This window comes from Salmo salar, unplaced genomic scaffold, assembly GCF_905237065.1.
Source record: "Salmo salar unplaced genomic scaffold, Ssal_v3.1, whole genome shotgun sequence".
Classification (NCBI taxonomy): domain Eukaryota; kingdom Metazoa; phylum Chordata; class Actinopteri; order Salmoniformes; family Salmonidae; genus Salmo; species Salmo salar.
In genome coordinates this window covers 84,987-97,500 of record NW_025550947.1, presented here as the reverse complement: position 1 = coordinate 97,500, position 12,514 = coordinate 84,987, and the positions used below count along the sequence as shown (strand labels likewise).

At 43.2% G+C, this 12,514-nt stretch overlaps 1 protein-coding gene across 1 annotated transcript in view; it reads left to right on the top strand.

Annotated features, from left to right (window-relative positions):
• The window catches only part of LOC106610459 (neuronal acetylcholine receptor subunit alpha-7), a 71,871-nt gene that overhangs the window by 47,862 nt on the left and 11,495 nt on the right, over nt 1-12,514 (top strand). The window contains 1 exon segment of the mRNA XM_045714189.1: nt 315-424. Coding sequence (XP_045570145.1) covers nt 315-424 — 110 coding nt within the window.

Genomic DNA, 12,514 nt, shown 5'->3' with positions numbered 1-12,514 from the left:
TATACGGTGGAGTTAGCGTGACTCTCATGGTCTAATGGATGGATTAGAAGGTTGAGTCACAGCCCAAAACATGACCCAACCTCCTGCCACTGCTGGCCAAGGGCACAGACATAGGGACCACTTATTGGGAGCAAGGATGGCTGTTCTATTTGATTATCTGTGTTTGATTGAAAGTGTTTTGAAGCTGTTTGCAGAACTGTCACGTGGCCTAATGTGTTTTACATACAGTACAGAAGGCCTGTGAATGGATCAGTATATTTTTGAATTGTCAATGTAAAAACTCTTCTCTTCTCTTTTCTCCTCTCCTCTCCTAGCACTGGACAGATACTTACCTCTCCTGGAACCCAGAGAACTACCCAGGTGTTCAGAACCTTCGTTTCCCCTCCAATCAGATCTGGGTTCCTGATATCCTCCTCTACAACAGGTAGGCCCTCACTGCCACGGTCTCAACCAATAAGCATAGAGCTATGATGTATGAATGGCTTATGTTACTGTTACCCTTAGCGGCGTGGGAAGTAAGCAGATGTTTCTGGATTTCAGGGATACAGTATTTTCCACCGTAACTTCCATTTCCCCTGAAAAACGGAAGTGGGGACTCCTGCTACGTTACGTTAGCAGTAGCAGGCTAGTGGTGTTTAATGTTCTCCTAGAGGAGTTGAATTGATACACTTTAGTCCAATAAGTAACCCATTTGTAGACAGACATCTCCCCTGTGGTTTGATTTCACCCTTGGTCAGAGCGTGGACTAATGAAATGAATACGAATTGATTGCCTGCAGGACATAAATAAACCACAATACCCATGAGGTTTTGCATCTGTGGCCCATTGCCATGATGGGTAATATGTAGGAAGGAGCTGGATGACGAAATCAGTGTTTGTGTACATTGATAGAATTACCAAGGGATTCCACTTCCACTGAAAGTTTACATAATATTGTTTTCAAAACAGAAAAGGAGACAAAAAATGTAACAGCTGAAACAGTGCATCTACTCATAAATTGATGTTTGTATCCTTCGATTGATTTTACTTGTCTTTTTCGCTTTTTTCTGACATACTCACCAAACTATAGTCTCTGCAAACATCTAACCTGGCTTGTAGCCTCTCTCTCTCCTCTCCCCGTATGCCCCTGTGTTGTCAGTAGCAGGATCCAGTCCATGGAGATAAATGGAGAGGTAATATGGTTCTGTACAGCTCACTGATTCAGGGAGCGCTCTAGCAGAACCACTCCCACATTGCCTTAGAGATGGTGACGTCAGCCATTTTGTTTTTTCAATGAACCATGAATCGTAACTCTGCCCCCGCCTGCTCTCAATGGTGCCGGACCTCGTTAATAACTGATACAGTTCGTAGATAGACATGGATGTTGATGGTATGGTAGATTTCATACAATACTGATATAGCATAAGGGATAGACCCCCCCCAAAAAAATATTTTGGTGATATGGTACATTTGAAACAACGCCGTTTTAATGCTGAAACATGGGCTAGTCTACTGAGGTTGCTGGCTGTCTGACGCCGGAACGGGAATCATACTGACGTCTGGGAACATGTCACCTGGCGGTTACCGACTGTGACAGGGTAGAAGAAGACAACAATACCCACAGTCTGTTTGAGACGTGTCTAGGGGACAGGATATGCGTGTGTCAAGGGGACAGGATGTGTTGAGCTGTCAGACTGGGTTGGGTTGAAGGAACCAGCCAGGGAACCTGGGACCTCTGAGGTAGCTGACAGTGTCAAGTTTCAAGGTTTAATGTCACATGCACAAGTACAGTGAAATGCCTTTCTTGCAGCTCTAACCCCAACAATGTAGTAATCAATAACAATATAGTAATCAATAACAATGTAGTAATCAATATAAATGTAGTAATCAATAACAATGTAGTAATCAATAACAATATAGTAATCAATAACAATGTAGTAATCAATATAAATGTAGTAATCAATAACAATGTAGTAATGAATAACAATGTAGTAATCAATAACAATATAGTAATCAATAACAATGTAGTAATCAATATAAATGTAGTAATCAATAACAATGTAGTAATGAATAACAATGTAGTAATCAATAACAATATAGTAATCAATAACAATGTAGTAATCAATAACAATATAGTAATCAATAACAATGTAGTAATCAATATAAATGTAGTAATCAATAACAATGTAGTAATGAATAACAATGTAGTAATCAATAACAATATAGTAATCAATAACAATGTAGTAATCAATATAAATGTAGTAATCAATAACAATGTAGTAATGAATAACAATGTAGTAATCAATAACAATGTAGTAATCAATAACAATGTAGTAATGAATAACAATGTAGTAATCAATAACAATGTAGTAATGAATAACAATGTAGTAGTAAATAACAATGTAGTAGTAAATAACAATGTAGTAATCAATAACAATGTAGTAATGAATAACAATGTAGTAATCAATAACAATGTAGTAGTAAATAACAATGTAGTAATCAATAACAATGTAGTAATGAATAACAATGTAGTAATCAATAACAATGTAGTAGTAAATAACAATGTAGTAATCAATAACAATGTAGTAATCAATAACAATGTAGTAGTAAATAACAATGTAGTAATCAATAACAATGTAGTAATGAATAACAATGTAGTAGTAAATAACAATGTAGTAATCAATAACAATGTAGTAATGAATAACAATGTAGTAATCAATAACAATGTAGTACTAAAAATAACAATGTAGAACAAAAACACACAAGAAGAACATAATATAGTAAGTAAGCACACTATATACAGGGTCAGTTCCAGTACCATATTTACAATGTGCAGGGACACTGGAGTGATGGAGGTAGATATGTATAGGGGTAAGGGGATACTGGAGTGATGGAGGTAGATGTGTATAGGGGTAAGGTGACAGGGATATTGGAGTGATGGAGGTAGATGTGTATAGGGGTAAGGTGACAGGGACACTGGAGTGATGGAGCTAGATATGTATAGGGGTAAGGGGATACTGGAGTGATGGAGGTAGATCTGTATAGGGGTAAGGGGACAGGGATATTGGAGTGATGGAGGTAGATATGTATAGGAGTAAGGGGATACTGGAGTGATAGAGGTAGATATGTATAGAGGTAAGGTGACAGGGATACTGGAGTATGGAGGTAGATATGTATAGGGGTAAGGTGACAGGGATACTGGAGTATGGAGGTAGATATGTATAGGGGTAAGGGGATACTGGAGTGATAGAGGTAGATATGTATAGGGGTAAGGGGATACTGGAGTGATGGAGGTAGATATGTATAGAGGTAAGGTGACAGGGATACTGGAGTGATGGAGGTAGATATGTATAGGGGTAAGGAGACAGGGATACTGGAGTGATGGAGGTAGATATGTATAGGGGTAAGGGGATACTGGAGTGATGGAGGTAGATATGTATAGGGGTAAGGGGATACTGGAGTGATGGAGGTAGATATGTATAGGGGTAAGGTGACAGGGACACTGGAGTGATGGAGGTAGATATGTATAGGGGTAAGGGGACAGGGATATTGGAGTGATGGAGGTAGATATGTATAGGGGTAAGGGGATACTGGAGTGATAGAGGTAGATATGTATAGGGGTAAGGGGATACTGGAGTGATGGAGGTAGATATGTATAGGGGTAAGGAGACAGGGATACTGGAGTGATGGAGGTAGATATGTATAGGGGTAAGGTGACAGGGATATTGGAGTGATGGAGGTAGATATGTATAGGGGTAAGGGGATACTGGAGTGATGGAGGTAGATGTGTATAGGGGTAAGGTGACAGGGATATTGGAGTGATGGAGGTAGATATGTATAGGGGTAAGGGGATACTGGAGTGATGGAGGTAGATATGTATAGGGGTAAGGTGACAGGGATCCTGGAGTGATGGAGGTAGATGTGTATAGGGGTAAGGTGACAGGGATCCTGGAGTGATGGAGGTAGATGTGTATAGGGGTAAGGTGACAGGGATACTGGAGTGATGGAGGTAGATATGTATAGGGGTAAGGTGACAGGGATATTGGAGTGATGGAGGTAGATATGTATAGGGGTAAGGGGATACTGGAGTGATGGAGGTAGATATGTATAGAGGTAAGGAGACAGGGATACTGGAGTGATGGAGGTAGATATGTATAGGGGTAAGGTGACAGAGATACTGGAGTGATGGAGGTACATATGTATAGGGGTAAGGGGATACTGGAGTGATGGAGGTAGATATGTATAGAGGTAAGGAGACAGGGATACTGGAGTGATGGAGGTAGATATGTATAGGGGTAAGGTGACAGAGATACTGGAGTGATGGAGGTACATATGTATAGGGGTAAGGGGATACTGGAGTGATGGAGGTAGATATGTATAGGGGTAAGGAGACAGGGATACTGGAGTGATGGAGGTAGATATGTATAGGGGTAAGGTGACAGAGATACTGGAGTGATGGAGGTAGATATGTATAGGGGTAAGGTGACAGGGATATTGGAGTGATGGAGGTAGATATGTATAGGGGTAAGGGGATACTGGAGTGATGGAGGTAGATGTGTATAGGGGTAAGGTGACAGGGATATTGGAGTGATGGAGGTAGATATGTATAGGGGTAAGGGGATACTGGAGTGATGGAGGTAGATATGTATAGGGGTAAGGTGACAGGGATCCTGGAGTGATGGAGGTAGATGTGTATAGGGGTAAGGTGACAGGGATCCTGGAGTGATGGAGGTAGATGTGTATAGGGGTAAGGTGACAGGGATACTGGAGTGATGGAGGTAGATATGTATAGGGGTAAGGTGACAGGGATATTGGAGTGATGGAGGTAGATATGTATAGGGGTAAGGGGATACTGGAGTGATGGAGGTAGATATGTATAGAGGTAAGGAGACAGGGATACTGGAGTGATGGAGGTAGATATGTATAGGGGTAAGGTGACAGAGATACTGGAGTGATGGAGGTACATATGTATAGGGGTAAGGGGATACTGGAGTGATGGAGGTAGATATGTATAGAGGTAAGGAGACAGGGATACTGGAGTGATGGAGGTAGATATGTATAGGGGTAAGGTGACAGAGATACTGGAGTGATGGAGGTACATATGTATAGGGGTAAGGGGATACTGGAGTGATGGAGGTAGATATGTATAGGGGTAAGGAGACAGGGATACTGGAGTGATGGAGGTAGATATGTATAGGGGTAAGGTGACAGAGATACTGGAGTGATGGAGGTAGATATGTATAGGGGTAAGGTGACAGGGATATTGGAGTGATGGAGGTAGATATGTATAGGGGTAAGGGGATACTGGAGTGATGGAGGTAGATATGTATAGGGGTAAGGTGACAGGGATACTGGAGTGATGGAGGTAGATATGTATAGAGGTAAGGGGACAGGGATATTGGAGTGATGGAGGTAGATATGTATAGGGGTAAGGGGATACTGGAGTGATAGAGGTAGATATGTATAGGGGTAAGGGGATACTGGAGTGATGGAGGTAGATATGTATAGGGGTAAGGTGACAGGGACACTGGAGTGATGGAGGTAGATATGTATAGGGGTAAGGGGACAGGGATATTGGAGTGATGGAGGTAGATATGTATAGGGGTAAGGGGATACTGGAGTGATAGAGGTAGATATGTATAGGGGTAAGGGGATACTGGAGTGATGGAGGTAGATATGTATAGGGGTAAGGTGACAGGGATCCTGGAGTGATGGAGGTAGATATGTATAGGGGTAAGGGGATACTGGAGTGATGGAGGTAGATATGTATAGGGGTAAGGTGACAGGGATCCTGGAGTGATGGAGGTAGATATGTATAGGGGTAAGGAGACAGGGATACTGGAGTGATGGAGGTAGATATGTATAGGGGTAAGGTGACAGGGATCCTGGAGTGATGGAGGTAGATATGTATAGGGGTAAGGTGACAGGGATACTGGAGTGATGGAGGTAGATATGTATAGGGGTAAGGTGACAGGGATACTGGAGTGATGGAGGTAGATATGTATAGGGGTAAGGTGACAGGGATCCTGGAGTGATGGAGGTAGATGTGTATAGGGGTAAGGTGACAGGGATCCTGGAGTGATGGAGGTAGATGTGTATAGGGGTAAGGTGACAGGGATCCGTGGAGTGATGGAGGTAGATATGTATAGGGGTAAGGTGTCCGGGATATTGGAGTGAAGGTAGGTAGATATGTATAGGGGAATGGGGATACTGGAGTGATGGAGGTAGATATGTATAGAGGTAAGGAGACAGGGATACTGGAGTGATGGAGGTAGATGTGTATAGGGGTAAGGTGACAGGGATCCTGGAGTGATGGAGGTTGATATGTATAGAGGTAAGGAGACAGGGATACTGGAGTGATGGAGGTAGATATGTATAGGGGTAAGGTGACAGAGATACTGGAGTGATGGAGGTACATATGTATAGGGGTAAGGGGATACTGGAGTGATGGAGGTAGATATGTATAGGGGTAAGGAGACAGGGATACTGGAGTGATGGAGGTAGATATGTATAGGGGTAAGATGACAGGGATACTGGAGTGATGGAGGTAGATATGTATAGGGGTAAGGTGACAGGGATACTGGAGTGATGGAGGTAGATATGTATAGGGGTAAGGTGACAGGGATATTGGAGTGATGGAGGTAGATATGTATAGGGGTAAGGGGATACTGGAGTGATGGAGGTAGATATGTATAGGGGTAAGGTGACAGAGATACTGGAGTGATGGAGGTACATATGTATAGGGGTAAGGAGACAGGGATACTGGAGTGATGGAGGTAGATATGTATAGGGGTAAGGTGACAGAGATACTGGAGTGATGGAGGTACATATGTATAGGGGTAAGGGGATACTGGAGTGATGGAGGTAGATATGTATAGGGGTAAGGGGATACTGGAGTGATGGAGGTAGATATGTATAGAGGTAAGGAGACAGGGATACTGGAGTGATGGAGGTAGATATGTATAGGGGTAAGGAGACAGGGATACTGGAGTGATGGAGGTAGATATGTATAGGGGTAAGGTGACAGAGATACTGGAGTGATGGAGGTACATATGTATAGGGGTAAGGGGATACTGGAGTGATGGAGGTAGATATGTATAGGGGTAAGGAGACAGGGATACTGGAGTGATGGAGGTAGATATGTATAGAGGTAAGGTGACAGGGATACTGGAGTGATGGAGGTAGATATGTATAGGGGTAAGGAGACAGGGATCCTGGAGTGATGGAGGTAGATATGTATAGGGGTAAGGTGACAGAGATACTGGAGTGATGGAGGTAGATATGTATAGAGGTAAGGTGACAGGGATACTGGAGTGATGGAGGTAGATATGTATAGGGGTAAGGAGACAGGGATACTGGAGTGATGGAGGTAGATATGTATAGAGGTAAGGTGACAGGGATACTGGAGTGATGGAGGTAGATATGTATAGAGGTAAGGTGACAGGGATACTGGAGTGATGGAGGTAGATATGTATAGGGGTAAGGAGACAGGGATCCTGGAGTGATGGAGGTAGATATGTATAGGGGTAAGGTGACAGAGATACTGGAGTGATGGAGGTACATATGTATAGGGGTAAGGGGATACTGGAGTGATGGAGGTAGATATGTATAGGGGTAAGGAGACAGGGATACTGGAGTGATGGAGGTAGATATGTATAGGGGTAAGGAGACAGAGATACTGGAGTGATGGAGGTAGATATGTATAGGGGTAAGGGGATACTGGAGTGATGGAGGTTGATATGTATAGGGGTAAGGTGACAGGGATACTGGAGTGATGGAGGTAGATATGTATAGGGGTAAGGAGACAGGGATACTGGAGTGATGGAGGTAGATATGTATAGGGGTAAGGGGATACTGGAGTGATGGAGGTAGATATGTATAGGGGTAAGGAGACAGGGATCCTGGAGTGATGGAGGTAGATATGTATAGGGGTAAGGTGACAGAGATACTGGAGTGATGGAGGTACATATGTATAGGGGTAAGGGGATACTGGAGTGATGGAGGTAGATATGTATAGGGGTAAGGAGACAGGGATACTGGAGTGATGGAGGTAGATATGTATAGGGGTAAGAGAACAGGGATACTGGAGTGATGGAGGTAGATATGTATAGGGGTAAGGAGACAGGGATACTGGAGTGATGGAGGTAGATATGTATAGGGGTAAGGGGATACTGGAGTGATGGAGGTAGATATGTATAGGGGTAAGGAGACAGGGATACTGGAGTGATGGAGGTAGATATGTATAGGGGTAAGAGAACAGGGATACTGGAGTGATGGAGGTAGATATGTATAGGGGTAAGGAGACAGGGATACTGGAGTGATGGAGGTAGATATGTATAGGAGTAAGGAGACAGGGATACTGGAGTGATGGAGGTAGATATGTATAGGGGTAAGGTGACAGGGATACTGGAGTGATGGAGGTAGATGTGTATAGGGGTAAGGAGACAGGGATACTGGAGTGATGGAGGTATATATGTATAAGGGTAAGGTGACAGGGATACTGGAGTGATGGAGGTAGATATGTATAGGGGTAAGGGGATACTGGAGTGATGGAGGTAGATGTGTATAGGGGTAAGGTGACAGGGATACTGGGGTGATGGAGGTAGATGTGTATAGGGGTAAGGTGACAGGGATACTGGAGTGATGGAGGTAGATATGTATAGGGGTAAGGTGACAGGGATATTGGAGTGATGGAGGTAGATGTGTATAGGGGTAAGGGGACAGGGATACTGGAGTGATGGAGGTAGATATGTATAGGGGTAAGGTGACAGGGATACTGGAGTGATGGAGGTAGATATGTATAGGGGTAAGGTGACAGGGATACTGGAGTGATGGAGGTAGATATGTATAGGGGTAAGGTGACAGGGATATTGGAGTGATGGAGGTAGATATGTATAGGGGTAAGGGGATACTGGAGTGATGGAGGTAGATATGTATAGAGGTAAGGAGACAGGGATACTGGAGTATGGAGGTAGATATGTATAGGGGTAAGGGGATACTGGAGTGATGGAGGTAGATATGTATAGGGGTAAGGTGACAGGGATACTGGAGTGATGGAGGTAGATATGTATAGGGGTAAGAGTACAGGGATCCTGAAGTGATGGAGATAGATATGTATAGGGGTAAGGGGACAAGGATACTGGAGTGATGGAGGTAGATGTGTATAGGGGTAAGGTGACAGGGATACTGGAGTGATGGAGGTAGATATGTATAGGGGTAAGGTGACAGGGATACTGGAGTGATGGAGGTAGATATGTATAGGAGTAAGGTGACAGGGATAGTGGAGTGATGGAGGTAGATATGTATAGGGGTAAGGTGACAGGGATACTGGAGTGATGGAGGTACATATGTATAGGGGTAAGGTGACAGGGATACTGGAGTGATGGTGGTAGATATGTATAGGGGTAAGATGACAGGGATAGTGGAGTGATGGAGGTAGATATGTATAGGGGTAAGGTGACAGGGATACTGGAGTGATGGAGGTAGATATGTATAGGGGTAAGGAGACAGGGATACTGGAGTGATGGAGGTAGATATGTATAGGGGTAAGGTGACAGGGATACTGGAGTGATGGAGGTAGATATGTATAGGGGTAAGGTGACAGGGATACTGGAGTGATGGAGGTAGATATAGGGGTAAGGTGACTAGGCAACAGGATATTAGATAAATACATTAGCAGCAGCTTGTATGTGAGTGGTTGTGTAGTCAGTATAAATGTATGTGAGCAAATTATTGTGTGTGTGTGTGTAGGGCCCTGTGAGTGTGCATAGAGACTGGATGGCAGGGGGTCTTGGATGGCAGGGGGTCCTGGATGGCAGGGAGCTCCGCCCCAGTGATGTACTGGGCTGTCCGCACCCCCCTCTGTAGCGCCATGCGATTGAAGGTGGTGCTATTACCATACCAAGCAGTGATGAAGCCAGTCAATATGCTCTCAGTGGAACAGCTGTAGAACTTTTTGAGGATCTGAGAGCCCATGTCAAACCTTTTCAATCTCCTGAGGGGGAAGAGGTGCTGTCACACTATTTTAAGTCCTTAGGGATTTGGACACCGAGGAACTTGAAGCTCTCGACCCAGATTCAGCAGGACAGCCTGTGAAAACTGTCCACTTGTGTTTGCATCCCTGAGAGCTAAACCTCATTGCCTCAGGACCTCTGGAACAGGCTTCCAGATTAAGGCTAAACTTGCTTTGAGAAAACAGATTTCTGTTGCCTTATTTATCCAGGGAAATGGACAGAATATGGAGGGGAGAAGATGGTGCTCCAACCATTATGGGACGAGCTGCAGATGAAAACTCCAATTACGTTTAAGAGAAGAGAAGGCGTGACTCACAATTAAAATTCAGGAACATATTTTCAGATGGGCTACACTTGCTTTGAAATGAGATATGTCACATTTTTATGTAGCCAGGAAGTTATTAAGAGGGTTGTTGTCACAGCTTTAGAAATGTTCCAACCGTGCCGTATTCCCGTATTGTAGTATTACTCCAGAATAGTTTGTACAGTATGTGACGGACAAAAAGTAACTCATTCCAATGGATCAGGGTTATGACTCTGAAGGAGAAGAAACAACACAGAATGTCTGGCCTTTCTATTTGAACCAATAAAAGCCCAGTACACAACGGGGAGAACCATGTACTAAAAACACCCACTACAGAACCATTTGTCTCCATGCCTCACTCCGACCCAGGAGCACATTTTAACAGCGTCATTACAGTTGACGTTAAAAGCCGTTCCGAACTCGGAGTGTAATTTCTGCTGGTAATTTTAATTGTCAGTGGATGAAAGAGGCATTATAACAAGAGAGAAGATGATGATGTCAATGCATTGATAACCCCCTCACTCACTCACTGACTCACTCACTGACTCACTGACTCACTGACTCACTGACTCACTCCCTACTTGTAATGGAGTACGGACAACAAGATAACATGGTGTTGAAGTTGATTGGTGTCATATGTTGTCTGTGCTACGTTGTTTAAGGTGATGGAGGTGTTCTTTATGAGGTGGCGTGTGGGGGTGTGTGAGCATGTGTTTGAGTGGTGTGTTTGTGTGAGCGTGTGTGTGTGTGTGTGTGTGTGTGTGTGTGTGTGTGTGTGTGTGTGTGTGTGTGTGTGTGTGTGTGTGTGTGTGTGCATCTAATAGGATGATACGGAACGTTAAGCAGGTGATGGTCAGGATCAGCGATCACTAACATTATAGTCCTGGACAAAGAATAGATGGCGGGAGCTGAAGATTTACAGATGGGAAAGAAGGAAAAAGAATGAAAGAAGGAAGGAACACAAACAGGAAGAGGAACAGGAAGTTAGATATGTAGGAAAAGTCAGTTCCTGCAGATGATCTATATCTTTCCCTGTAATCGTTCTACCTGATCCTTTCCTCACATACAAGAGAGTGAGAAGGTGAGACGTATGACATAAATAAAACATCCCTGAGGGAAGTAGCTAAGATATTTCCATTTCTGCTCTCAACTTGCAATGGTGACTTCCCTGAGTAATGTAGAGCTGTAAGCCTGCTGTCTTCATATACAATACCATGGTGACTTCAGTGTACCCGTCATATGAACCTATCGGACTCTCTGTCGTGACACAAGACATCAATCTGAGAATATATCCCTTTCCCTCCTGAGAGTTCTCTGAGACCTAGATTCTGAAAACCAGTCATTGTGTTTCTATCTGTAGTGTTTTCACAGGATGAAACAACACACACACACACACACACACACACACACACACACACACACACACACACACACACACACACACACACACACACACACACACACACACACACACACACACACACACACACACACACACACATTGTCTACACAGTGTTTTGAGAGGACATTTCTATAAGCAGTGTAGAGAGTAGAATAGGAGCTTCTACCTGAAGGAGAAAGCTGTGATATTGAAGGAATAAAGTGTTTGTATTCTGTACATGTATTCCCTTTTGTCTGTCTGAAACCCAATACAATGCTTTCCTTATGACGTGTGACACACAAATACTCATGTATAAAAAGGATAAACATTATGTTTAATTTGAGCTTACTTCCTTTTTGAGGTGTGTTACACCATTACCCCCACGCACCTTGTTGACCTTTGTGAAACAACTTCTGTCATATTAATGTGAATCATATGTCTTGTTTAATATGATTATTGATTCATAGTCATACACCTACATGCTCTAGTTGGATTATGTAGTTTAAAAAAACATGAATCAATTCATTAAATTACTAAATGTTGATTAAAACAGAGAAACACTGTACAAGGTACAAGCCTACAACAGTGTGGATGGATGGTTTGAAGAACAAGAAAACAAAAAATAAATAAAAATGATTTATAACTTCCTAACCAGCATTAGTCATTTGTATTCAGCAGGCCTCTACACCGCTGCTACTTTAGAAACCTTTGTTCTTGGACAATGGACCGGGTGATTATCAGAGTGTTCTAAACGACCCTCTATTTCCTGTTCAGTGTACTACTTTTCACCAGGGCCCATGGGTCAAAAGTAGTGCACTCTTTAGGGAATATGGTGCC